We start from the raw sequence: 24,649 nt of genomic DNA on the forward strand, positions 1-24,649 counted from the left end.
GCTTAGTGCAACTGAAAGTGCACGGTTAAGTCTTGAGTAATGCAATCAAAACTCTTTACTCCGTACATTTGGGCTTTCTGGGTAGCGCCAAGAGTTGCTTTGTCACGTGATAGAGCTTATCTACCACCGTACCAACATTGATATAGTAAAACCTTTTGGTCGCTCTTCAAGCGATTAGTGGTTGCCGTGTCCATGGTGGTGGTGGTGATTATGATGATGTTGATGGCGATAATGATGATTCTCCTCGTTATCGCCCGGCAGGTCGTTGATATTGTCATGGTGGTGTTCATCTGGTGCGACAGCGGCGACCACATTGACAGCACTGTCCTGAAATCCCCTTGCCTTCAAACCCGGCCATCCGTACGGTACACCACCCTCCATGACAGCGCCAGTCATCTTTGGCATCATCGCCGCCGTCGCCCCTGTCGCTGTACGTTTCACCCTAGCGACCGGGTCGTTCTCGAAGGGCGTCACGATATTGGCAGGAGGCTGCTCCGCCCCGTTCACACAATACGCTACACCGAGAAGGAGATTCGAGCAGTCGGCTTTCAGATCCGGATTCCAGAACTGCAGCTGGCCTATCGTGATACTATACATGTTGGTGATCTTGTCGCAGTAATCACCAGATTGAACCGTGTAGTATCTGATTTTGTGGATTTATTAGTGAAAGTGCAAAAAAAGTAAGTTAGTCTGACGGATTAAAGTGGTGAGTCAGGAGCTAAGGACAAGCTTACTCATAACAACTGGCTGTTGTGCCTGGCGGAGTAGATGCTGGTGGATTGACGACGGTGGAGGTGGCTGTCTGGTTCCAATTCTCGGTCGGCTGGACACAGTAATAGAATCCTGTTAGGAGATTGGTGCAGCTGGAGTCGACTTCGGGGTTTATGGCAATGAAAAGACCTAACGTGATTGCATTGTTAAGGGCGATGAGCTGACAGTAGTCACCCTATGGTACACAAGTTTTAGTAGAGCGTCAATACAGAGGGGCCTTAGTTTCAATGGAACAACATACTGACTGGACCTGATAGTACTTTGAGCAGCTCCGTGTAGTTCCACTCGCAACAGGGACTGGGCGAGCTACTGTAGTGGTGCCGTAGACCGCCGTTTGAGTGACAGTGGCACCAGGTATTGTGGTCAGTGATTGATGTCCTCCAGGAGGGCTGACACAAATGTTCTCGCCCGAGCGTAGATTGGTACAGTAGTTGTCCAGCGCGGGATTCCACGCCACAAGCTGCTGGAAGGTTACCAAAGCTTGCCTCGCCACCCCGTCACAAGTATCTCCAGCCTGGACCTTGTATGTGGTACAGCTTGGAGGAAGGCAAATCGTCTAAAGTGGTTTCAGTATGCTAAAAGAGAGGATTAGGACAAAGTACGTACTGCTCCTCTCAGCAGGTTACTGCAATCGCGATAAAGGCTGTTGACGGCAATCAAGGTTCCAGTCGCCACGTTTGACTTCTCAGCAATGACTTGGCAATTATCACCTGGGACCACGTTATAAGTATTACCGGACAGGCAAAGACGGGAACGACCAGATCCAGGGGAAGCAAAACCCCCTGGTGTGGTGACGTTGGTCTCCAAGAGTGGGACATCAACTGGAAATGAGAGTCCGCAAGTTGTCTGGATAGATGTCCAAACCGCAGCCAAAGTATCGTCGTAGTTGGAGTAAGGTGTGCTTTGTATGGCGCGGAACAGCGACACGACACAGTTCGAGCACAGCTGGTCGGTAGGCAAGTCGGTTCCATCGCTGTCTGTAGTAGAGCCGCTGAAAAACGTAGTAAGAACGTCTTGAAAGTGGTTTTGTTAGCGAAAGGGCGGAATATGGTACGTGAGCCAACATACCAACACAATATGCGCCCGTCTGCGAGTCTTTCAAGCAGATCTGGTTCCACGCCGCTGAGGCTGAGTCTCCCCAATATGTGGCTGGATATCCTGGTAGAGGCTGTGGGTCTCCTGCACACGCTTGCTTCACCGTGGATCGATAAGTTTCTAAATCGTTACCGCACCTTGTATCGCAGAACTGATCTTGAATGGTCTGGTTGCCGCCACCCATCGAGCCCCAGAAGTCCTCGGTCATGACTTGACGAAGAGAAGGATCGCATGCAAGTGATGCCTGCATGGCGGTAGCACATCCATCCGATATACTCGCTACCTGTCCTCTGAAGTCGGTATTATTGAAAAAGTACTATCATAGCTTTAGTGATTGATAAGCAGTGGCAGTCACTTCCCTCAGCTACCTAGCAGAGAGGAAGACAAAGGATCCTCACGCTTTCGGCAGTGACTCGTGTTATCAAAAACGCTCCAGCCAGCCCACGGTATAAGAACTGGAAACGACGCATCTTTGCGTGATGACTCTCAAGGAGGAGGTGGAAAGGTGCGGTAAGGGTAGGAGAGCTCCAAATAAAGGACAAGAAGAAATCACGGACAGACATCCATTGCCGAATCGTCCTTCTTGTCGTCTTTCTTGTTCTCCTTCTTTCGTCTCCATCTCCCTTGAAGGTTCAATCTCCGACCTCTGAGAAGCTAACGATGTAATGGGCCTGACAGAGATGTGATATGTACGAGTAGGGACAAACGGCAGGGTGACAGGGTGGGCTGCAACAACTCATTACAGTACCGCCCGGAAGGCTGAAGCTCATGCACAAGGGGGCAACGAGTTGTCGAACTCCACCTCCAAGCACCTTTAAGCACAGTTTTTAATCTCCCGAGAATCCTACCCTAGAATGAATACTCACTAGTCTCATATTGAGCAGGTACCCCTTGGAGCAATACTTACTACGGCGGACTATTACGTGCTAGAGCCCAAATCAAATTTTTCGGAAATCGGAAATCGGAAATCAGAATCCAGAATCCAGAATCCAGAACTCCGTACATCAGACCTCGCTGCCACCACCTTCCTATCGCTATCTACATCTTCGTACGACAATTCTAATCTAGTCTCCGTTTTGAATTGCATCAAAGTCGTCATCATCTGCACCATCTCCTCCTAAATCCATTCTTTGTACAGCCCCTTCCTCTAAAGGCTGCCAGTCTAATGCTCCTGTAGGCTTTACTAACAATCTTAATTCTGGCTTATTTTTATTTATAATGTGATTATTAAGAGCTATACAAAGCTATAGATAGATTATATAATATAATATAATAAATTTAGAGGCTTTACTGACAATCCCAATTCTGGCTCATTTCCATTTGTGATGTGATTATCAAGAGCTGTACGAAGCTGTAGATAGATCGTACGATGTGGTGCAGTAGGTTCAGAGCTAGATTGTGCAAGATCAAATCCCAATTGTTGTAACTGATTTTGACACCATATATGAGTGATAGAGGGTAGATATTCATTCATATCTAATATATTAGTTCAAGATCTCTTCGTACGGAAGATAAAATAACTCACCCCAATCTTGTACATCCTTCTGTAATGTCTCCAGTGTTTGAGCATGTACACGAATACCATAGTTCTTTATATCCTCTGGTGGATGATGATAAAGAACGTACGGCTTGCCAGCAACAGCATTCGGACGATTAGGTTGTTTTCGAATTCGATGTGTATTCCAAGTTCGTACGAAGCTCTGCATCTCGGTACGAAGAAGAGGAATGTAGACAGCAAGAAGAGCAATCTGATCAGCAAGAACATTTGATTTGAATAGTCCTTCATTTTGCAATACCCCAAAGTAGTTCTGTACGAGAGTTAATAAATATAAAGATTTTTCGTACGAAGACATACCCTCCATCGAAAGAGAAGACCTTTTGTCAACTGATTCCACCAAGATTCAATTCGTTGATTTGTTGTACTGGTTCCGTACAGATAACAATCTTGAAATTGAAGATCTGATTCTGTCGCACGTTGTAGTTGATGATGTGCAGAAGCCAACAAGACAGTCTCGCCACCATGATCAGATCGTACGAAGTATGGATGCTGTCCAAGAAGCTCAACAGTATCCAGATATTGACGAAGTACACTGACTGCCGTACGAGCAGAGATGCCAACATAAATCCAAATGATGTAACGTGAGTAAGCATCGATAGCTGCATATACTTCAACTCCGTACGGAGCAAGCTTGAGATAACCATCAAGAGACCAAACATGATTGGGTCCTGGTACAATGTATTCTCCTCGATGTCTTTGCATATCTCGCGTACGCCGCTCAATAGCATCAGGAACCAGCGTACGATAGATAGTGAATAATCGATCTCGAGCAATGTGAACTTCAAGTTGTTGAAAGTGAGCATACAAAAGTCCACGACCGTATCCTTCAATGACTCCCTTTTGCAACTCATCAGTCAACTTTTCAAGAGCCAATTCAGCTGATTCTTCTCGTTCTTCCTCCGTACGAAGACGTCTTTTGAGTCCTATATCTCTCCGTATCCGTACAAGACCACTCAATCCAATTGAATATTCTTCCAATTCAAGTGTACGAAGAATTTGAGGATCTGTCAATCCACAAAAGAACAGAGTAGAAATTCGATTTCGAAGATCAGAATTATCAACTGTTGAAGTTCGTACGACAATATTCCAGGCTTTCAAACGTCGTTTCAGCGTATTATTACCGACAGTGAGTTCGTACGTGGTATGCAGATATCTGCGTATATCTGCAAATGATTTTTGATTTGAGAGAAGATGAAGAATCTCTTCTTTGTACGAATCAAGATTGACAATTACACGAGGCATCTTGACTTGAATCAAAATAAAAAAGAAAAGTGAATGTACGAAAATAATAAATACAAAAAGGCGGTGAGTATTTTTTTCCGCACATTGAAATTTGATCTTTTTTTATTAATATTTCGTACGATCAATCAAAATGACAGAAAGAAGACCAGATTGGTCAGCTTTTTGCGGACAAGATGGAAAAAGACATACTTTGTATGAAGATCTCAAAGCATGTCCTTCCTGTGGAGCATTTAATCCCAAATTCGTACGAAAGGAAGAGTTCTCAAAGAAGGAGGAGATTATTGTCATAGAGGATTCTCCTCATTCGAAAGCCGATAATCCTCAGTCTAAAGCTATTGCAATTGGACAGTCGTCTTTCGTACGAAACTCTGAGAGATTCGCAACCTATCAACAAAAATCAGCTTCCGAGTCTGTACGACAGAATTCAATGCAGAACGTACGAAACAAAAGTTCCAGTCGATCACAAGCAAAACTTACGGAAAGCATTCGTACAAATGTACATATCTGGATTCGACGATATCAGATCATTTCAGATGAAGATTTTGAGATGGAAAAACAAACCGATTTTCATTCGTACGAGAAGTTTACAGTACCATTGAAGAATGCAGCAATTGAGAGCTTGCAAGACTTTATAGATAATCATCTTCTTCGTCAATCTCTTCGCTGGAAAAATCTTCTCAAGAAAGAAGATGATCGTATATATCTTGCAGTAACAGCCACCGTACGAGAAGGTCCAACAAATCTCCCAATGAGCGCGAATGAGATTCGTACGATCAAGGAACTTATTGATCAGTACTTTCCCAACAAAGATCGTATGATGCATGTTATTCTTGATCGAAAAGACTCTCGAGTAACTACATACGAGGATGACAATGCTCTTCCCAATTTTCCTTCACTTCAAACGGTCAAGAAAGAGTCGTACGACAAGTCAAAATCTTCCATCAAACAAGAACACATCAAACAAGAACGCAAACCCATCAAGCTGAAATTCAAACGACCTCCCTCGGATTCGTACGAAACCCCTACTTCCACTCGAGTCAAAGATCTTTCTCCCGTACGAGCCGAGAAAGACTCTCCTCTTCGTTTCTCTTGCTCCCCTCTTTCATCTCCTGATTCGACGATATCCGTATTCATACGAACAGATAAGCTAATATCTGGTGAGGAGTCATCGTACAGAGGTCAGAATAGGACTGGTAATGAGATTGAAGATGGGGATATTGATGATGGCATTAAAGACACTCCCTTGGCATGTCGTACGAGAGGGAAAACTGCTGGTGCTGGTGGCAAAGGTAAAGGAAAAGCTCGTGCATAAGAAGGAAGAGGATGGGATAGCAAGAAGATATCTCGTACGGTCTTAGCTTCAACAGTTTTGGATTCAGAATGTGGATTCAACTCCCTTCTGTGAGATTAGCTTCGTACGATGATAGTGGGTCAAAATGGGATAGTATATGAGATGCCTATTCATGCGGATGCCTATTCATGCGAATGCCTATTCATGCAACCTATTGTCAGTGAATTTCGTACATGAGTAAATTTGATGCCAAGACTTCACGAGAATCGCCACATACAAAAGGTCAGCTTCATCTCACTTCTCTCTCCAACTTTATCACCGCAATAGCAAGTACGTACAATACCTATCTCTTCCTGCTCTTCGTACGAGTCTGACAGTAACAGTAACAGCAACAGCAACAGCAACAGCAACAGCAACATCGTACGAAGTTTTTTTCACATCTCATTCTCATTTTCACTGACTTCTCTCTTAGAATAACTATCACCACCACCACCTCCCCCTCTCCCATCATGTGAGTGCATCATATCAGAAAGATCATATCGTACGAGAGAGACTGATAGCTCATAGGGCTCTTGTTTTATACAACGCCGTCGCCGCCGCCGCCAATGCCGCCGCTGCTGCCCCTCAGGGCCAATTAATGCAGAATTCAGTTCTGCCTATTGGTGGTCAGGAACTGGCCCCCCTCGTACATAGCCTGCAGGGTCGTGATGTGTTGGCCCTGCCTGGGGGTCCTGTTACGTTTCGTGTGGGACGTATCAGGCCTGAGCAGGTGCTTACACACCGGCCATCGTACATAAATGGCCTTCTCATACAATCTCGTGGCTTCGTACAGAATCCTTCCTGTACGAGGTGTCAAAGGGGACTTGGCGTGTTTCCGGAGTGTCGTCGCGTACTAGGACACTTCGGTGGCTGCTGTGGCAATTGCAAGTGGCCTGAGGCTGCTCCTCACTGTCAGTTCCCGACAGTGATTGATTTAGATTCGGGGGAGTCTGACGACGACCCTAATGACGATGAAGATTGACTTGTTCTAGTTTCGAGCCATTGCAATATAGATTCAACTCCCTTCTATAAGATTAGCTTCATACAATAATAGTAGGTCAAAATAGGATAGTATATAAGATGCCTATTCATGCGAATGCCTATTCATGCAACCTATTGTCAGTGAGTTTTGTATATAAGTAAATTTGATACCAAGACTTCACAAGAATCGCCACATACAAAAGGTCAGCTTCATCTTACTTCTCTCTCCAACTTTATCACCGCAACAACAAGTACGTATAATACCTATCTCTTCCTGCTCTTCGTACGAGTCTAACAGTAACAATAACAGCAATAGCAACAGTAACATCATACGAAGTTTTTTTCACATCTTATTCTCATTTCACTAACTTCTCTCTTAGAATAACTATCACCACCACCACCTCCCCCCCCTCCTATCATATAAGTACATCATATCAGAAAGATCATATCATACGAGAGAGACTAATAACTCATAAGGCTCTTGTTTTATATAACGCCGTCGCCACTGCCACTAACACCGCTGCTGCTGCCCCCTAGGGCCAATTAATACAGAATTCAGTTCTGCCTATTAGTAGTCAGGAACTAGCCCCCCTCGTACATAGCCTACAGAGTCGTAATATATTAGCCCTGCCTAGGGGTCCTGTTACGTTTCGTATAGGACGTATCAGGCCTGAGCAGGTGCTTACATACCGGCCATCATACATAAATGGCCTTCTTATACAATCTCGTAGCTTCGTACAGAATCCTCTCTGTATAAGGTATCAAAGAAGACTTAGCATGTTTCCGGAGTGTCATCACATACTAGAACACTTCAGCAGCTGCTATAGCAATTACAAGTAGCCTAAGGCTGCTCCTCACTATCAGTTCCCGACAGTAATTGATTTAGATTCGGGGGAGTCTGACAACGACCCTAATGACAGGAGTGTCGTCGCGTACTAGGACACTTCGGTGGCTGCTGTGGCAATTGCAAGTGGCCTGAGGCTGCTCCTCACTGTCAGTTCCCGACAGTGATTGATTTAGATTCGGGGGAGTCTGACGACGACCCTAATGACGATGAAGATGTGAAGCCTGCCGTACGACGGCAAGATCTCTCACGGGCTATCGAGGGGCCTGGGGTGGCGGCAGATCATACTATTGTGATAGAATAGGGTACGTACGAAGCTTTCTTATTCTTATTACATGCATTCAGCGTTCAGCACCAGCACTGCCTAGTCGTACGGGATGTGTACAACACTCAGACGATGAGCTTGCACTTCTACACAGTGTCTGAGACTAGTAGCCGCAAGGTGAAGCAAAGTGAGCTCGTACATAGCAATCAGATAGCATCTCCTACGAAATGTGTTATTATAGAGTTCTGGATTCTGGATTCTGATTTCTGATTTCTGATTTCCGATTTCCGAAAAATTTGATTTGGGCTCTAGCACGTAATAGTCCGCCGTAGACGTGCACTGCCACGACGTCCTCCTGCAGCAACCGTAGGCCTACGTTGGTGGCTCAGACTACTGCTCAGCCCCCTCCGCCATGGTTGGAAATGGACGACGCGCTTGGAAAGGAGAACGTGGCTGAGCCTTCACACATCGCAGGGGGGTCTAGAACTCGAGTCGCGGGTTTTTAGGATTCTCTTGAAGCTGTATGCTGTTTTGTAAAATCTTGAATCTCTGGTCGATATCTGAAGTGAACATGGCCGAGGCCGTAGGGTTTGTTCTTGCTGTGGTGCCCATGATAATAAGTGCCTGTGAACACTATGGCGAAGCAGCTCGTGGCATTCAGCGGTACCGGCATGCGAACAAGGGAGCAGAAGACTTGATAATGATGCTCGAGATACAAGAGGCAATCTTTCGATCGGCGAACATAAGACTTCTTGCTTCCTGCGTCGGCAGGGATGAAGCACACTTGATGTTGGGCGACTTCAATCATCCAGGCTGGAAAGAAAGCGGGCTGATTGCTGACTATCGGGCGAGACTGGGAGAATCGCAGCATGCTTTCACCCACTCGATCAAGCTCATCAACGAACATTTGGCAAATTTGCGCTTGACGATCGATGGCTTTGACAAGCACAGTGATGTCAATGAACAAGTCTGACTGACCAGAATTCTGGTACATGAAGTTCTGTAACTGACTCGAGTTGACCATAGGATGCTCACGCTCACCATCGCAAGCTTTCATTCAAGAAGAGGATCAGGCTAGCTTTCTCACAGTCTGGCATCGAACAGTCCTTGGAAAGCTTGATGAAAAAGACTCAGAACTTTTCGACCTTGATAGCCCAAACAGAACCGTCGCAATCAAGAACCTCGGAGACCAAAATTACTCTCTCGACAAGAAGAGAAATTGCCAAATTTGCCAGGATCAAAGACGCAGCTAGCAATTTGTATCAAACCCTGGGATACGCCTGTACGAAGCATACAAGTCACCAAGCTCAACTAAGCCTCGAACCATCCTGCAAAGTTCAGGAATCAACCCGCACAGACCCTCTACAAGTGCGCTTCACTATGGCATTTAGCCATTTGACCTTACAACCCCAAGCCACAGCGTCGGATTTATCTAAGCCCTCAGCCTGGCTTACGATCGAGTCAAGTGTAAGCGGTATGATACAGTCAGAAGCTGATAATGTGACCCTTCAGCACATGCAAGTTAGCGCAAAGAGGACGCGAGATAGTGAGGATGACGAGTCTCTTAACGCTTCGACAGCACAGGCAACGTCCCTACAAAAAAAGGCGGTCCGGTTCCAGTGTGCTCAGGCAGTGGCCGTACCAGTGGTGCCTGCGGAAGAACCAATTTTACCAAACTTATGCACAAACGAGAATTTCTGCCTGCAGCTTCGCAACTTCATCAATCAGGCTAGTCCCAGCACCAAAGCCGTGGGCTATCTAGGCCATCAAGGATCACAGAGGCATCTGATATATGTCGACGCAAAGTCACAGCGAGTCACCCAAGGCAAAGGCACGAGCCTGCTCAGATCTCTCCGCCAACTCCTCCAAAGCACCAACAACGCAGGCCCTAGCATTCCCATCCTCCTACACTACGAACGCCTCCGCCTAGCGCACCTGTTGTCGATTGCAGTCCTCCAATTCCGCTCGACGCCCTGGCTAGCCAATTCCTGGAACAGCAACGAAATCCTCGTTTCCACACACGAATCCTCCTCTACCACAACCGACGACACCACAATAACAAACTTCCACGAACCCTATGTAAGCGCCTGCATCCGAAACCCCTATGACGCGCCCGCCCGCTCCAACACGCTCCGCAGCCGCACGTTAATCCGCAACCAACTCCTCTTCCGTCTTGGCGTCATGCTGCTCGAAATCGCCTTCCAGAAACCCCTAGACGAAATGAAAGAAACCTCCGACACCGACGGCGGAGACGACAGCAACGCCGACTTCTGGGCGGCAGATCGCCTGCAGCATCAGGTCTCTGCGTGTCTGGCGCCGAGGTATGCGGAGGTGGTGAGGAAGTGTATCCATTGTGATTTTGGGAAGGATTTCGATCTCACGGCGACGAAATTGCAGGAGGCTTTCTATCAGGATGTCGTTTGTGAGTTGAAGAGATTGGAGGACTTGTTCAGGGCTGCTTCGATGGTGGGTTGAGCGGGAACAATAAGTTCTATTTAAGTGTTAACAGCTCAAATACAGATATATCCTTCTCTTTGACCTTTCTTCTTCTTCCTCTTCTCATCGTCGTCAAAGTCGAAATAACCTCTATCTATACAAAATGACTCCATGAATTTTCAAATTTTCTATGCTAACATGATGGCAGCGGTGGTGCTTGGCGACTATCTCTATATCGATGGAGGAGAACTCGCCCAGCTTGTGGACGGCGAACTGGAAATATATCCCCGTACATTAAGAAAGACATGAAGCATTTCGGCCGCAAACGTTGGACTGGCAATGGTCTCCAAGAAAACAATACCCTTTCAATCGATCTACGTTACTCTTGGACAAACGATAGCATGGCCTTCAATGTCATTACCAAGAACGCTCCCGTGCTGAATCATCTAGCTCTCCGGGCGAACGACAATGGAACATCCTTCTACCAATGGGGGTGGGAGCAAAGTAGTAGATTGAATACTTCAGTAACTCCCGTTGCAGAAAACAGGCTCTGGCGCTTTGACGCTGATGGCCAAGGTGCCGGTTCCTGGACAGCATATTCAATACCTTCCGGTGTTTCGCGTATTTCGAACGCGCTATATGCATCTGGCAATGGCTCTGGCTATCTTTTTGGAGGATATATCAGTTCCTGGACTGACCCACGTAATGAAGATATTGGAGACATGCCTTCGAGCCGTGCGCTGGTTCCTTATAACATGGCTACGGGCGCCTGGGCCAGTGACATGAGCTGCATGGAAAGGTCATGCTACAGACTCAACGGCCATCTCGATTTCATTCCCACCTTCGGCTCTAATGGCGTACTTGTAGCGTTAGGTGGCTGCGGCGCAAATTCTTCGTTCTTTGGAACCTGCAGGAACAGTCCCCCGAGCAATTTTAGCACCATCGATATCTACGACCTATCTCAGAAGCAATGGTATACTCAGACAGCATCAAATGGGCCAGGACAGCTGCCTGACCCCCGTGAAGGATTCTGCGCGGTAGGTCTCCTGGGAGACAATGGTACATACGAGAATTTCATGTTCGGTGGAGAAGTTCACTCGGCAGATTCTACTGAAGGTACGACCGTATAGAATTACCTGGAAGCGGTGTATGTGCTTTCACTCCTAGCTTTCGTCTGGCACAAGGCCGACTACACCCCCACTCGTGCACGAACAAAAAATAGCTGCAATATCGTTGGAAAGAGACAGATGCTCGAGGTTGGAGGCGTCAAACCTTCTGGGAACATCTGGCTACCTGCGGATCCATGGACTCAGGGTCTCAACGTTTTCGATTTAACGGAGATGAGGTGGGTGGGGGGATATGACGTCGAAGCTGAGGACTATATCACGCCAGCGGTCGTGGAGTCATGGTACGACGATCATGGAATGTATCCGGATTGGGATAGCTTCGAAATTCAAGATATCTTCACAGTCAACGCTCAATGTAAGTGAAGCCGTAGAGGTCGACATGGCCCCCATTCTTGTGCAATCCAAGAGGCTGACCAACATCTTTTTATAGCAACTCCACCGTCCAACACCAGCACGCAACCATCGGCAACAGGGTCGACTACTGCTAATGATGAACCTCCGGGAATCAATACCGGTGCTGTGGCAGGCAGCGTTGTTGGGGGTGTCGTTTGCCTGTTCTTAATTGCTGGGCTCTCGTTCTTTCTGATGCGACGCCGGCAAAGACGGTCGCGAGTATCAAACTCGCTGCGTCCTCTTCCGGAGCTTCACGCAGATGATGCTAGAGCCAAAGAGCTCCCCGCCTACGAACAGCCTTCTCATTTACATCCTCTGCAAGAAGTAGATGGCGGCTATGATGGGGTGGAAGCTCCTAGCTCACATAGTCCACTTATCGAATTGTCTGGCCGATAAAGATGTAATATCTTCTTTTCATCAATCGTTATTCTTTAGCATCGTTCGAGGTCTTCGGTTACCTTAAGACGATTCGGTCCTGTCGGTTTCTCTTTGGTCGCTGGGAAGAAGGCAGGAGATGGTCTGAACCACCATATCTACCCGAACTTGTCGCCACTTCTTGCCCGCTGAAGACGAAGCACGGGAGAGATTTACACCCTTTGGGACGGGATGTCTTTGGAGACTCATAATTTGCGGAGCTACTTTCGGCCAGGTTACATTCGACCTGTCAGGATCAAGGAAGTGCAAGGGCAATAGAACAGTATAAAGGTCCTTCGGTCCGAGGATTGTCATAATTGAGCGCAAAGAACTAAAATTTATGTACAAAAGGAGGGATATACATAGTAAGTACTCAAAACAACCCTTTAACGCGTAGAAAAACGTAGAGCCTGCAGGGTCCTCCTGGCGCTCTCTTGACGTTCTGGGCGTGCATAACCGTCTGTCCCTCTCGATGGTCTTCTCGTCCTCGAAAGGCTCTTGTATTCTAGTACGTGATTTCTGCCAAGGATTCTGTGTGGAGTTCGGTTTAGTATTCTGCCTCGATCCTGTGGAGGATTTATGGGGAATTCTACGGTGGATCCTGCGGTGGATTCGAGGGGATTTTGTGTACTCCGTATAGAGTTGCTATCAAGCGAAATAGCGCAAACATAGATACCAAAAATATACGCGGAGCCCATGTAAAACGCGTAACAAGTCTGTACCAAAACGGTGGTGAAATGTATAGCAAAATGTGGCCAAACTGTATTTTCAGAGTCCAACACATTCCAAATGAACACCATGGGGCGTCCTTCATGAACTCGAGTTGATCGTAAGCATGCCAAAGCCTTTCAACTTGGACACTGCTTGTGACCCATGCGGTGATCAGCCGCGTAAGCCCAAGCATAACATCCGTGATGCTGAAATGCTTGCACCTAATCAGTCTGAACACCGTTGGCCATTAATCTGGGTTTCTAAACCAATCAACATGATATGGATTAAGGTGTGTCATATCTGAGAATCGAATATGTGCGTCCAGGTCAGCCTGCGACTACAAATCACTGGTCTTGGAGAGGATTTGCGAAAACCGCCGAATTGAACATGGAGCTAGAGACCTCGATCCTATAGCTGTGAAATCTTTGCACGAAATCGATGCAAGTGCCTTGTAGCAAGTCATCGTCTTCCCACCTGTCTTTCCAGACCTATTCTCCGTAGACCAAGGCGTGTTTTGGGCTTGTGCTTGGAAATGTCGGAGCAACTAGGTATGGGATTGTATCTCCCTTCTTAATATCCTCGAACTGTTTGCTGCCACTTGACCAAAAGTGCGGAACCGTGCACCCAAGTGCAATACAGTGGTAATTATTGAATCCCATTCCAACACGAACTGTCTCTTTCGATGAAATTGCGTAGAGCTGATATCCTTCGTACACGATTTTCCAGCTTTCCTGCAAAAGAACCTGACAGACACTGCGTATTGTTGGATCAAGTCCGTGTCCACCAACCACAGTCTCATCCACTTCACCTGCATCTTTGCGCCCTACTTTTGCCTTTTCAACGGCCTGAGCTTTGGGCAAGTTGTACAGCTCCCTCTCGCCAGAGATGTGCGCTTCTTGAGTAGGTTGCAATGTATTTGTTGTCGCAATTCGTAAGGTAGCCACATAAGAGGACTATCGATCTGGAAATTGTTGGGCGGTCTGAACTGCATGTACCTTGCCTTTCGATAATGGCCAGGACGCAGCGGTTGGCCTTTGTCGAGGCCAAGTAATGCTATACGCACCATTCGTGACCTTTGAACTTGGTTGGAAAATTCACTCTGATCTTTGTGCGTTTTGCAGACGTGCTGAAGTACAAGCGCCTTTACCTAAGTTGAAATCGGATCCGCAGCTAGTTAGAGTTAAGCAGGCAAAAGTTGCGACTCTAAGAAGCTTGGAGAAGTCTTGAGCTGGGATGTGCGAATCATGCGGTAGGGCAAGAGATGCTTCTGACAATGATAGGCTCCACATTTCAGTTGCCAATTAGTGAAAGTGAATCGGTGTCAGAAGTCAAGTAGCAAGGTTCGGATGTTCTTGGCTGCAAAAGATTGAATTACCGGAACTCGAACTCTGTAACCATCGATGAACATGGAACGATAACACTTGACCTTGCCTACAGAAGTCCTCCAGCTGTGGCTATAATGAGCTGTAAGGGAGATAGTTGCAATTTGAATAAGGAGTCAACTTCATACAGGTGATGTTGATATGGGGACTGGGAACCCAGGTTCGGATCTAGATTGTTCTTGCTGAGCTGAGAGGGGTGAGAACAGACCTACCTCCCTGGCACCTGTTGCTCGTTTGATGTCTTCGAAGATTGGTCCAATAGGCATCATGTACGCCCATGGCACATTCTCACGGACAGCGATGATGTGTCCGCACAGTCTGTTGCCAGCAACGACCCAGGATCCCGAACTTCCGCGTGCTAAACATGTATTATCACCTGTGTCATCAAAGGGGGAAAAGGTTTTACTTACGCAATATATGATTGAGCACCACCAATCGCACATCGTAAGCCCTGCCTTCGCAAAGAATAGTGGACATTGACTTGCGCAGAACGCCAGAAAACGACCTATCACGGAAGAGCACGGATACATCATCCTGTGGAAAATGATCTACAGTGCCCAAAATTACTGATTTGAGCCAGGGGTTTCTTGGGTCTTTCAAGTTGGTAAAGGTCGATGAAGTACGGGGTAGATGCAATAGTGCCCAGTCGCTTTGGTCTACGGCCTTGTTAAACACATTCAGAATATCATGTTGTCCTGAAAACAGTTGATCGGGTCCGGAAGCGGCAACAAGTCTGGTTTCGTCGGCATTGTCAGCTGCAGCTTCTTCCATATGCTGCATTGGGGTGTTGTTGATGTGCTCAGGGTTCGAGATCCCTTGCTGTGACATATCATCGCCACTTTCCAGGCCGAACCAGAAAGCTTCCTCAGTATCGATGGCACAGTCGGAATCTTCTAGCTCCTCGTGTTGGCTCGTTTCAGAAGTAATAATAGACGTCAAGTTCGATGCCGGATAGGCATGATCAAGCGGAAAGACATGTCCTACTGTCATTCCATATATTTCGCCATCCACGACCACCACCCCACCAAGGGTACATTGAAGTGAGCCTCCATTTGCGGATTTGCTTATCGTCAGTTGGTGCCCGCATAGCGTGTCAAAGCTTTGATTAATGTCCAAGGTGAAGTTCATCAGCCCATGAGCGGCTGCGTTCTTCTCGGAGGCGAGCCTCGTCACTGATCCTTGCATGCTGGTGGTGGGGGTCGGCATCTTTGCGGTAGGAGGAGTAGGAGGAGGTGAGGGAAGAAATAATGGTTGAGCTGGAAATATGACAGCGAGAGGGTCTGAAGGCAGTTGGATAGTTGCATCCTGATCTGAAGGCATTCCGATAACTGCATGCCGACTCAGATGGGGAACGGCATCTTCTCCTGGAATGGAGGGGAAGTACACCATCTGTTCTTGCTCAACATGATATACATATTTCCGGTGGAGCCACCTGCGATATATCCATGTCAATATAAGTAAAGCGAAACCGCTAAACGCTGCTCCGGCTCCGATTCCAATTGCAGCTCTCTGTGAGGTGTTCAGGCTACTCAAGTGCGTAGGTTCCACAGCAGCAACAAATAACATGTCACTGGCCTTAAGCAGTTTTTGCAGCCATTCTTGTCTCTTGAACACCTTCTGAACGCGTTTCCTAGTCTTCATATCACCACATGTGACGACTATAGTAGGCTTGAGATGATCTGCTCGGCGCCCTGCCATCATCAACTCTTGGACACATGTTCCACGTGTGATTTCATGTACAAGGCAAGCGCGAAGTCGAGCTCTAATAGACTTGTCCCAGAGCAGTTCCAACTCATCTTGAACCGGTAATGAGGGCGCAACATGAACCTTCGAAAGAAAGAAGAGCTTACTTGTGAGCAGGATAGACGTCGCAGGTGTCTGAGTGCTCCCGTTCGCGCTCTGGGTTCTGCAGCTGAGCTGAGACGGATCGGTGGCTGTGGTGTCAGAAGATTCAGGAGCCACTGCCTGAGGGTGGTCGGAAGGTAGGGGGGGAATAGCTGCTAGTTGCTCTTTGATATGGTCAAAGACAGATACCGTAGTCATGTCCGGTCGCACAACAGCGGGAGGCGGCTGCGTAATCATTTGTACTGTCTCCATTGTGCTGCATGCGCTTTTTTCAGCTGGATTCTGAGCATTGCCCATCCACAGTCCCCTGGAGCTGCAGCAATGTACATCGACCAAAGATTGCACTGTTGAGCATCGGTTTGTGAGAAAACCGTCAGAGTGCATCTCACACGCAACAAAAGTGAGTGGCTTAGCTCAGCCAATGAGCTTCAGAGTGACCTTACGAGCAAAGAGCAATTCAGCAGTCTGTTACTGAGTACTTACTATGTAAGAGGCATAATTTCGTAGTAATGTCACCAGAACACTAGTAATAGCTTGTAACGTCTAGACAAAACGCCACAGCATGCTTGATTAGGACTAGTATCGAGTGTGCATTCCATTAGCATCAAATGACTGCCTGGCACCTTGCTGACATTGACTCAAACAGCTCTAGGAGATAGGCTGTTGGTACAGCATTCCAAGCAGCTGTTGTGGCCTCTCGTAGCTCATCGTAGCCCATAGCGTGTAATAGCGACAGCGTAGTCATAGCGTTAGGGGGGCTGTACGTAGTACATCGGGCGGAATTTTTGTACCCCTACTGGTCATAATTTCTTACCAAACGCCCTCTTTACATACACTTCCTTGTCAACATCCCTGTCGCTATTATGGACGCTCATCCTGCTCATCCTGCTCATATCCTGCGAATTCTAAGCGTTCTGCACATTTTGACAGCTACGAATAGCTGTTAAAGCTGCATGGGATGCTGTACCTTCTGATTATCTTAAGGAGCTGCTTCAGTGGATGCAGGCAAGATGTCAAGCACTGCAGTTCTAGATGCCAAGGGAATGGAAGCTCGATTATAAAGACTAGTCCTATTCGGGCCATTTAGTGGCGTCTATACTCAATTCTGCGTAATGAGTTATTTACAAATTACTAGCATTTTCACCCCAGGAGGTTACAAAAATTCCGCCTGATACCGCAGTAGGTTGGTTTCGGTGAAAGTGCGCGGAATAGCGGCGAGCTTAATTAATGGGCTTGACAACTTGGGTAGGCATCGAGATACAAGCCCTAGTTAGTTAAAAGTGGTGCACATGTCAGGTTGGGTAAGTCAGTCTGTGGAAGACCTTGCCTTAGGCTGTGGATGCCACAAAGCTGCAGCCAGCACATATGTTCGTGGTGATGACAACACAGAAGCTCTCTCGTCGACCACCATGAGCGCATCTGATATTGAGTTGGCGTCACCATTAGCACCAAAAGATCTCATTGTGAAGATTGTGGCCAGTAATGCGATTCACGGCTCGGAGGACAGGGCCTATGCCAGATATTGTGCTGAAGAGTTGAGCTTGCTGCATAAAGGTGTAGCACAGGAGACATGGCAGAGTCAAGCGATGGCAGTCAAAACGTATACAGATCTGAACACAGTCATGAGGCTCATTCAGCAGAGCCCGCACTTGTCGCGGCCAGAGATACGCCGCGAACTCTCGAGCACGTTTGCAACAGCGACAGTTGCCAGCTTGAACAGCTCCATCAACTTGGCACTACGTCTATGGTTGATGATCAATTTTCAAGACATAAGATTCGAGACGCTACGACACCAAGCGACTTGCATTGAATGGAACGAGTCTTCTACCTTGCACGCACGTGTTGCGGAGCTGTTTCCTAAAGCTCGGTGGGATGTTAGCGCAGCTACGAGCCGGCTCGGTCCATACTTCACGGCAGTCTTCCTGACCCAAGTATGTGGGTTGAAGATCGAGTGGACCACCAGTATATGCGATCATTTGCGGCTCGATCGATACAGTGGGACCTTGAGGATTTTCCCGTACAAATCCCACCTCAGTCATCTACTAACCAGCGATCAGGTGAACGTCAAGTAAGTAACAGCATCCACAATGCTCAAGCCGCAGGTGTCATTGACCGCCTGACATGTGTCCTATTCCCACAGACGTGCTGCGGGAAACTCTTCTCTCTCTCGACCTTCTATTTCCAATCCGGGACCATGCGACATCACAGCTGCTAGAAGACCACAGGCAAAGCTTCCATGAGAGTGGCCCATTCTTAGCCCAAAGCTCGACGTTGACTCTTGGCGATTTCGATTACTGGCGTGACAGGCTCCTCGAACTTCGTGAGGTCCTGGATGCGCCACCAGTGAGCTGGCAACAATTGTACAGAGACCGTCGAAACCCACAGCAATTCTGGACGTTCTGGATCGCACTGTTCATATTAGCTCTGACGTTGCTCTCTTCCATTGCGAGTCTTGTGCAAGCATGGGCTTCTCTCAAAGCTCTCAAAATGGCACAGCATCTAAGTGCATAAGGATTCACCAGGTTATCACTTTAGGGTTTGTCATGGAAGCACCGAAAGACGGCATCATACGTGCCTGCTGCGTGTGGCGTTTGAAAGGGTATCGCGAAAACCCGATAGTACTTTCAGTTGGCGTTGGGCTGAAGCTCGTACGTTTGCCGGTTTTCTGGCTCGCCGGGGTTTGCATCTAGTTGAGACGGCCCAAGTACGATGAGTCCAATAGATGTCGCCATGACCTGGGAATAAACAAAACCGCGGCATTTGGCCCGCGACAGCGAGGACGCTGCTGGATCTTGGACGTTGGGATCCGTGACTGCATGGGTCTTTCATTGTTGCATTGTTTTCTTGGTTAGATGCTCTGCTCCATCTGATGGCAATAGAAGTTGCGGGCTGCAACGCAGTGCGGGGTTGAAGTGTGGCTCAAGTATGGCTTGTACTGTAGAAATTGCGCCCCAATCGACTTTGCAGGCTGACATCTTGATCTTATCTCCTCACAGTGAGGGATGAAAAACGAAATGGGTACATTTCCTATTAGCGCGCCGATGGTTTAGTCGTTTTGCTCCTTCTTTCTCTCACCAGTGACGATCTGCACCAGGCTGTACGAGGTGTCTCCGAAGCTACAGCAGCGGCTGCGCCGGTATGAAACCTTCCCACAGACCTTCTTGCTTGTCAACCGCACGCCGAGCGAACCTCTCGCCAGAGGTGGTCCATGTGCACCAGAATATTCAAACCAGTGGTGTGATGTGTGTGCTGCTGAGCGACTGTGGTCGGCAGTGTCGACGATGAGAGTAGACGGCTCGAACCTCGATTACTTTGACAAAATCGCATAGGATCGCACGTCCAATATCGATCTTACGCGACAAACCATGGAAAAATTTCGGCTTGGGAAATGTTCCGTGGAGAGAATGATCGCCCAAGGAGGTGAAGTGTGTGGTAAGTAAAGAAGGGTTTGTATGTATGGTGGACGAGATGACTAAGAACATTGACTCAGGTTGTAGCAGGTGGCGCCGGCGTTGGCGTTGGTAATGTCGCCAATACCCGTGAACCCTTCTATCAACGTTTGTGGCAATCACTACCAGGGATTTAATGCCACTTAAAACTCACGAGTCCACGTAGGAGACCTGTATCACTATCACGAAGAAGATGTCAGGTTGAAATATGTGAAGGGAGCCATGTCCGATGCTTATGGCCAAGTTTATGAAGCCTGCCATCCTGCTACCCGGAGGAAACTGTTACATGAGATTCAAGAATGGGCTCAAATTCGTGGTAGCAAGAGCATTTTCTAGCTCAACGGCATGACGGGCACCGGCAAGTCGACCATCGCGTACACTGTAGCACAGTGGCTGACCGAGCAAAGGGCCTTCGGTGTCATGGATCTTGGGGCCTTTGGGCCAGCTTCCTTTTTAAAGGCGGCGAAGGAGGTCGAGGTACGGCGGCACTCTTGTTTCCCACCATCATTCAGCAACTCGTTTTAAAGGTTCATCGCCTAGATGTGCTTGAAGTGATCCGATCCAACCCGGATATCTGCAGCAAGGCACTGGGTGAAGAATTCAGGATGCTGATCAGTCCACTATCACAGCAAATCGTCACCGCTCCACCTCATCCAATACACATCATCGTGGTCGATGCGTTGGACGCATGTACGACAAAAGACATCAACAAAGTGCCTCAACTCTGATGCAGCCTGCCTCACATCACCAATATTCGTCTCCGACTCTTTTTGACCAGTCGGCCTGAGTAGCCTGTGCAGTTGGGATTTGATGATATTTTGTCCGACGCCCATCATGACATGATCCTCCAAAAAGTGCCTCGACCCATTGTCCAACACGACAGTTTCCCCTTTCTCACAGACGCATTCGCGAAGGAATGGAAGGGCTATAACTCTGATCCCCTTCTCGGTACACTGCTAGACCATCATTGGCCAGGCAATAGGGTTTCTGGGGAGCCCAAAAAGGCGCTCAGCCCACACAGACTCTTGCGGTCTATCCTCCCCTCCAAGGCTTTACGCCTGAACTACCCCAACATCGCAAGATCTGTACTTATCATCACGCATTCGCCGCCTGCACCACGCCTACCATGAACGTCAAAAAAGCCATCATAAACCCAGCAATTCCAAACCCACCCTGCACATCCCTCTTCAATGAACTCCAGACAACCCCCATGATAAGACTAACCAGCACAATGGCAAACCCAAAAAACCAGACCTTATTCCAATGCACACCCTCCACGAACTCGATTCCCCAACCAACAGGGACATCCGTCCCGGCCAGCTCCAATCTGTCTCTAACCCGTTTTGGAAACCTTGAGAGACACACCGTCTCGCTGTCCGCATCCTCAGGGTGATGGTAGATATGCATCAGATAATTCCTTCCCACGGGCGGAATGACCTTGGCAGGGATGGGACGGTATTGATATTCATCTCTTCGATCCTCGGGGGGGATGTCATCTCGCTTGCGGATATCGACTATTGATTTGCGGTGGAGTTCGAATTGGACGAATTCGATGCTGGTCAAGGTTTGGAAGGAGAGGAGACGCCGGCGCCAGTTTCGCCGTAGTCGGTGGTAGTGGGTTCGGAGGAGCTCGAGGAGTTGGCGGTCTGAGAGGATGGGGAGGGGTTGTTTGAGGTCGAGTTGGAGGAGGCTGGTTGCGAAGCGGCTGATGGTTATGCAGGTTAGGAGGAAGAGGCTTTCGTGGTTTGATGCTTGGGTTGATACATTTGGGTCGTCCTTCTGTAAATCGAGTTTCTCTTGGTCCGGACCTGGTTGTAGCATGGGAGGGGAGCCACGCGCATGTTGATGTTCTGAGGCTGCAGCAATTGTATTTGTTGCCAGTGGAGCTGAGGACTTGCCCAAGAGTTTGGCACTTGACGGAGATCTCTCCGAAGCCAGCGCGAAAAAAATCAGCGCGAGAAAAATCAGCGCGAGAGAGGCCAGCACGAGATAGACCGGCACGAGAGAGGCCGGCACGAGAGAAGCCGACAGGAGAAAAGCCGGCACAAAAGAAGCCAGCGCGAGAGAAGCCAGCGCGTAGTGAGCCATCACGTAGAAAGCCAGCGCGAGAAAAGTCAGCGCGTAGAAAGCCAGCGCGAAAGAAGCCAGCGCGAAAAAGGTCAGCGCGGGAGAAGCCAGCACGTGAAGAGTCAGCACGTTAGAAGCTAGCACGTGAGAAGCCAGCGCGTAGAAAGCCAGCGTGTAGAAAGTCAGCGCGAGCTCCAATCGAGCAGATTTTTTGCTGACCATGCCAGCAGGACATATTCCTAGATAATCCAGCATCTCAACAAGCCTGGTGGCGGTTATTATAAAGTCATCCCTACGTTTAGCTGCTTGTGGGTGGTCTAACAGCTTCGCCAAATCTTCTGCTGCACCCGGACGGGCCTCTTTGAAGTCATCGTAAAGCTGCCTCCCACACCGCTGATGAAATCTGGTTAGCAAGGTAGATATTCAGATTCAACGGGAGTACTAACGCATGTCCATCTCACTCTCACTTTCCCATTTCCTAAGGGTGGTTCGAGGAATGGCAGGTTTGTTCTACATGTCACGCTGGTCCAAGAAGAGAATTTCGAGATACATTCCACTGCCCGTGAAAGTCTTGAACGGATCGATTGAGTGATAATGCCCCGGAACGCATCATGGTCCGAATACCCTGTATAGATTCCCCAAAAGAATTTTGATAGAGGGCTCATTTCGTCAATGCTGCTCGGTCCTCGTTGCAAGAATGTTGCCCTCCTCCATCGGGATGAATGAACGAAATTATCGCCTAAGATCATCAGTTGGACGGGTCCTCCTGACTCGGTAGTCTCGCCTGGGGTGGGTTCTGGAACATGTGCTGCTCCAAAGGCAGGGGGTTTCTCAGGTGTGTCCTGTTCATAAGGCTCTACGGATTCATGGCTTGATGTTGATTGCGCCTCTGTTGTGTTGGATTTTGAATCTTCGTCCGGCGCTTCTGCCATAGAAACGTCGCCGTCCGAGGACACTGGACAAAGCGGTGTTATTAACTTGTCGAAAACTTTACCAATTCCCGCCAGCTGCTCAGAGTCAGGGGATGCATGGTGTGAGTTCACGCCAGATCTGATGTTGAGCTTGTGGTTGGAGTCTTGGCTCACCCATCTGGACCCAAGACTACCACCATTGGAAGTTATTGGAGGCAGCGTATGTCTGATCCCAGTCATTCCGCTGTTCATCTCCTCTATATCAAGCTTTATTGGGGACAGCGAGCCAAGATCTGGTAGGAGCGAAAATGAGAGACTGGGGGGATCTTGGCGAAGATTCGGCTCAGGAACGTCGATACTCGGTCTCCGCTCATTAATTGCAAACTCCGAGTCCAAGCCTGATGCTTGCGAAGGGAGATATTCCTGGATCGGCCCGGGATCTGAAGCCAAAGTCGGTCTCTCCGCTTTAATACCATCCACTACAGATGACGTTTGCATATATGAGGAGTCATGGAGAAGCATGTCCCTCTTCGCAACCTGTTGATGAAGATTTAGCAAAGAGGAGTGAAGTACTCTGAGGTCCTTTTCCTGACTAGCTCTTTCAAGCATATCGAAAAAGTTCCATCCTGCCTTCCCTTCATAGGTTGACAAGAGACGACCGTGGAGCTCATCAAGGATCTTCTCATGCTGCTTGTAAATCTTTTGCAGTATTTCTGGTAATGCCCACAGGCCAGCTCCTTTATCTAGTACCAATTGAAGACGAGCGTGATATAATCTAAGCTGCTCCTCGTAAGCCTTGTATCTTTCTTCGAGAAGCTTACAAGACCCGCTTGAGAGGTCATGTCGATGAGCCTCCAGCAGACACTGGTGAAGTATGTGAAGATCAGTCTGATGCTTCATGCAGATTTTCTTACAGTTTGCCTGAAGCCGCTCAACATGTGCCTGGTCCACAGCCCTGCTTTGCTCATGGTTGTTGTTGATTCCTTTGATCATATCGAGCAACAGATCTTGGAGCTCATTGTTGTAAGTCTGGCGCTGCTTGTCCTGACCGAGGTACTTGGTAGCCTTCGCACGGATCCATTCAACGGGATTTGCGTCCTGGTAATTGTAATCTCCAATGTCACGATCCACGGCTATAGAAGTATCGTCGTAGTCTTTATATTTGAGCCTATTTGGGTCGATATCTGTAAAAAGAGTATCCGGATCCATGTCCGTCAAATCCAATGCCAAGCCATCCTCGACCACATCCTTGAAGCTTCCAGCAGATGCAGACACAGGTTTGGGTTGCTCGGATGAAAGATCAGATTTGGGAGGTACTTTTGCTTGTGGCGGAGCATGAAACGACTCCATTGTATCCCAGGTACACCGTATTGATCTCAAATGCCTCGACCGCCTTCTCTACCGTCTTTGTCCTTGATATCGATAGTGGTGAACTCGCAATAAAGCAGTCATGCATGCCTTCGTTGATTTCGCCACTCAAAGTAGCCTTCCTCATTGCAAGGTAGACACCCCCGCCTTGGACAAGGCTGAGTGGCTGAGGCGGTGCATGATGTTCCATCCTTACCGATTACGTACAATACTGGCGAGGTTGGATCCCTGGTGTCATGTCTTCAAGGGCCATTCCCAAGAAGAGCTCGGCGTCATCGGGCGGCTGCTCACCATGATTCCTCAGAGGAAAAGGAGCATCTTGAGTACGGCTGAACCCAATATGAAAGAGCTCCGGTCTTGGTATCTCTGGTCTATTATTCAGGGCAAATTTACCCGCGGACCTCCCCAGGTTTCAGGCTATTGTTGCCGTTGAAGAGAAGCCGGTAGGGGAGTATTTCTT

At 48.1% G+C, this 24,649-nt stretch overlaps 9 protein-coding genes across 9 annotated transcripts; 5 read left to right on the top strand and 4 right to left on the bottom strand.

The window, feature by feature from the left end:
* Positions 1 to 174: 174 nt before the first annotated feature.
* On the bottom strand, positions 175 to 2,116 carry EPUS_05338 (uncharacterized protein; the record flags this gene model as incomplete). Its single annotated transcript, XM_007802194.1, has 5 exons — positions 175 to 643; positions 735 to 946; positions 1,013 to 1,327; positions 1,378 to 1,784; positions 1,840 to 2,116. The coding sequence occupies 5 exons, from the start codon at positions 2,114 to 2,116 to the stop codon at positions 175 to 177; spliced, it is 1,680 nt and encodes a 559-aa protein (XP_007800385.1).
* A 1,234-nt stretch (positions 2,117 to 3,350) lies between these two features.
* EPUS_05339 (uncharacterized protein) lies at positions 3,351 to 4,666 on the bottom strand (the record flags this gene model as incomplete). The annotated part of the gene is made up of 2 exons (XM_007802195.1): positions 3,351 to 3,674; positions 3,722 to 4,666. 2 exons carry the CDS (start codon positions 4,664 to 4,666, stop codon positions 3,351 to 3,353), a joined length of 1,269 nt encoding a protein of 422 aa, XP_007800386.1.
* Positions 4,667 to 5,213: 547 nt separating this feature from the next.
* Positions 5,214 to 5,978, top strand: EPUS_05340 (uncharacterized protein; the record flags this gene model as incomplete). Its single annotated transcript, XM_007802196.1, has 1 exon — positions 5,214 to 5,978. The coding sequence occupies one exon, from the start codon at positions 5,214 to 5,216 to the stop codon at positions 5,976 to 5,978; it is 765 nt and encodes a 254-aa protein (XP_007800387.1).
* Positions 5,979 to 8,657: 2,679 nt separating this feature from the next.
* EPUS_05341 (uncharacterized protein) lies at positions 8,658 to 10,561 on the top strand (the record flags this gene model as incomplete). Its single annotated transcript, XM_007802197.1, has 2 exons — positions 8,658 to 9,053; positions 9,113 to 10,561. 2 exons carry the CDS (start codon positions 8,658 to 8,660, stop codon positions 10,559 to 10,561), a joined length of 1,845 nt encoding a protein of 614 aa, XP_007800388.1.
* Positions 10,562 to 10,827: 266 nt separating this feature from the next.
* On the top strand, positions 10,828 to 12,438 carry EPUS_05342 (uncharacterized protein; the record flags this gene model as incomplete). The annotated part of the gene is made up of 3 exons (XM_007802198.1): positions 10,828 to 11,638; positions 11,690 to 12,004; positions 12,080 to 12,438. The coding sequence occupies 3 exons, from the start codon at positions 10,828 to 10,830 to the stop codon at positions 12,436 to 12,438; spliced, it is 1,485 nt and encodes a 494-aa protein (XP_007800389.1).
* A 2,233-nt stretch (positions 12,439 to 14,671) lies between these two features.
* EPUS_05343 (uncharacterized protein) lies at positions 14,672 to 16,646 on the bottom strand (the record flags this gene model as incomplete). The annotated part of the gene is made up of 2 exons (XM_007802199.1): positions 14,672 to 14,907; positions 14,960 to 16,646. The coding sequence occupies 2 exons, from the start codon at positions 16,644 to 16,646 to the stop codon at positions 14,672 to 14,674; spliced, it is 1,923 nt and encodes a 640-aa protein (XP_007800390.1).
* A 1,157-nt stretch (positions 16,647 to 17,803) lies between these two features.
* On the top strand, positions 17,804 to 18,905 carry EPUS_05344 (uncharacterized protein; the record flags this gene model as incomplete). The annotated part of the gene is made up of 3 exons (XM_007802200.1): positions 17,804 to 18,325; positions 18,391 to 18,466; positions 18,535 to 18,905. The coding sequence occupies 3 exons, from the start codon at positions 17,804 to 17,806 to the stop codon at positions 18,903 to 18,905; spliced, it is 969 nt and encodes a 322-aa protein (XP_007800391.1).
* A 1,283-nt stretch (positions 18,906 to 20,188) lies between these two features.
* Positions 20,189 to 20,571, top strand: EPUS_05345 (uncharacterized protein; the record flags this gene model as incomplete). The annotated part of the gene is made up of 2 exons (XM_007802201.1): positions 20,189 to 20,320; positions 20,371 to 20,571. The coding sequence occupies 2 exons, from the start codon at positions 20,189 to 20,191 to the stop codon at positions 20,569 to 20,571; spliced, it is 333 nt and encodes a 110-aa protein (XP_007800392.1).
* Positions 20,572 to 20,938: 367 nt separating this feature from the next.
* EPUS_05346 (uncharacterized protein) lies at positions 20,939 to 24,171 on the bottom strand (the record flags this gene model as incomplete). The annotated part of the gene is made up of 2 exons (XM_007802202.1): positions 20,939 to 22,303; positions 22,378 to 24,171. 2 exons carry the CDS (start codon positions 24,169 to 24,171, stop codon positions 20,939 to 20,941), a joined length of 3,159 nt encoding a protein of 1,052 aa, XP_007800393.1.
* Positions 24,172 to 24,649: the final 478 nt, after the last annotated feature.

The sequence above is a fragment of the Endocarpon pusillum genome (assembly GCF_000464535.1).
Source record: "Endocarpon pusillum Z07020 unplaced genomic scaffold scaffold1570, whole genome shotgun sequence".
NCBI classification, from domain to species: Eukaryota; Fungi; Ascomycota; class Eurotiomycetes; order Verrucariales; family Verrucariaceae; genus Endocarpon; species Endocarpon pusillum.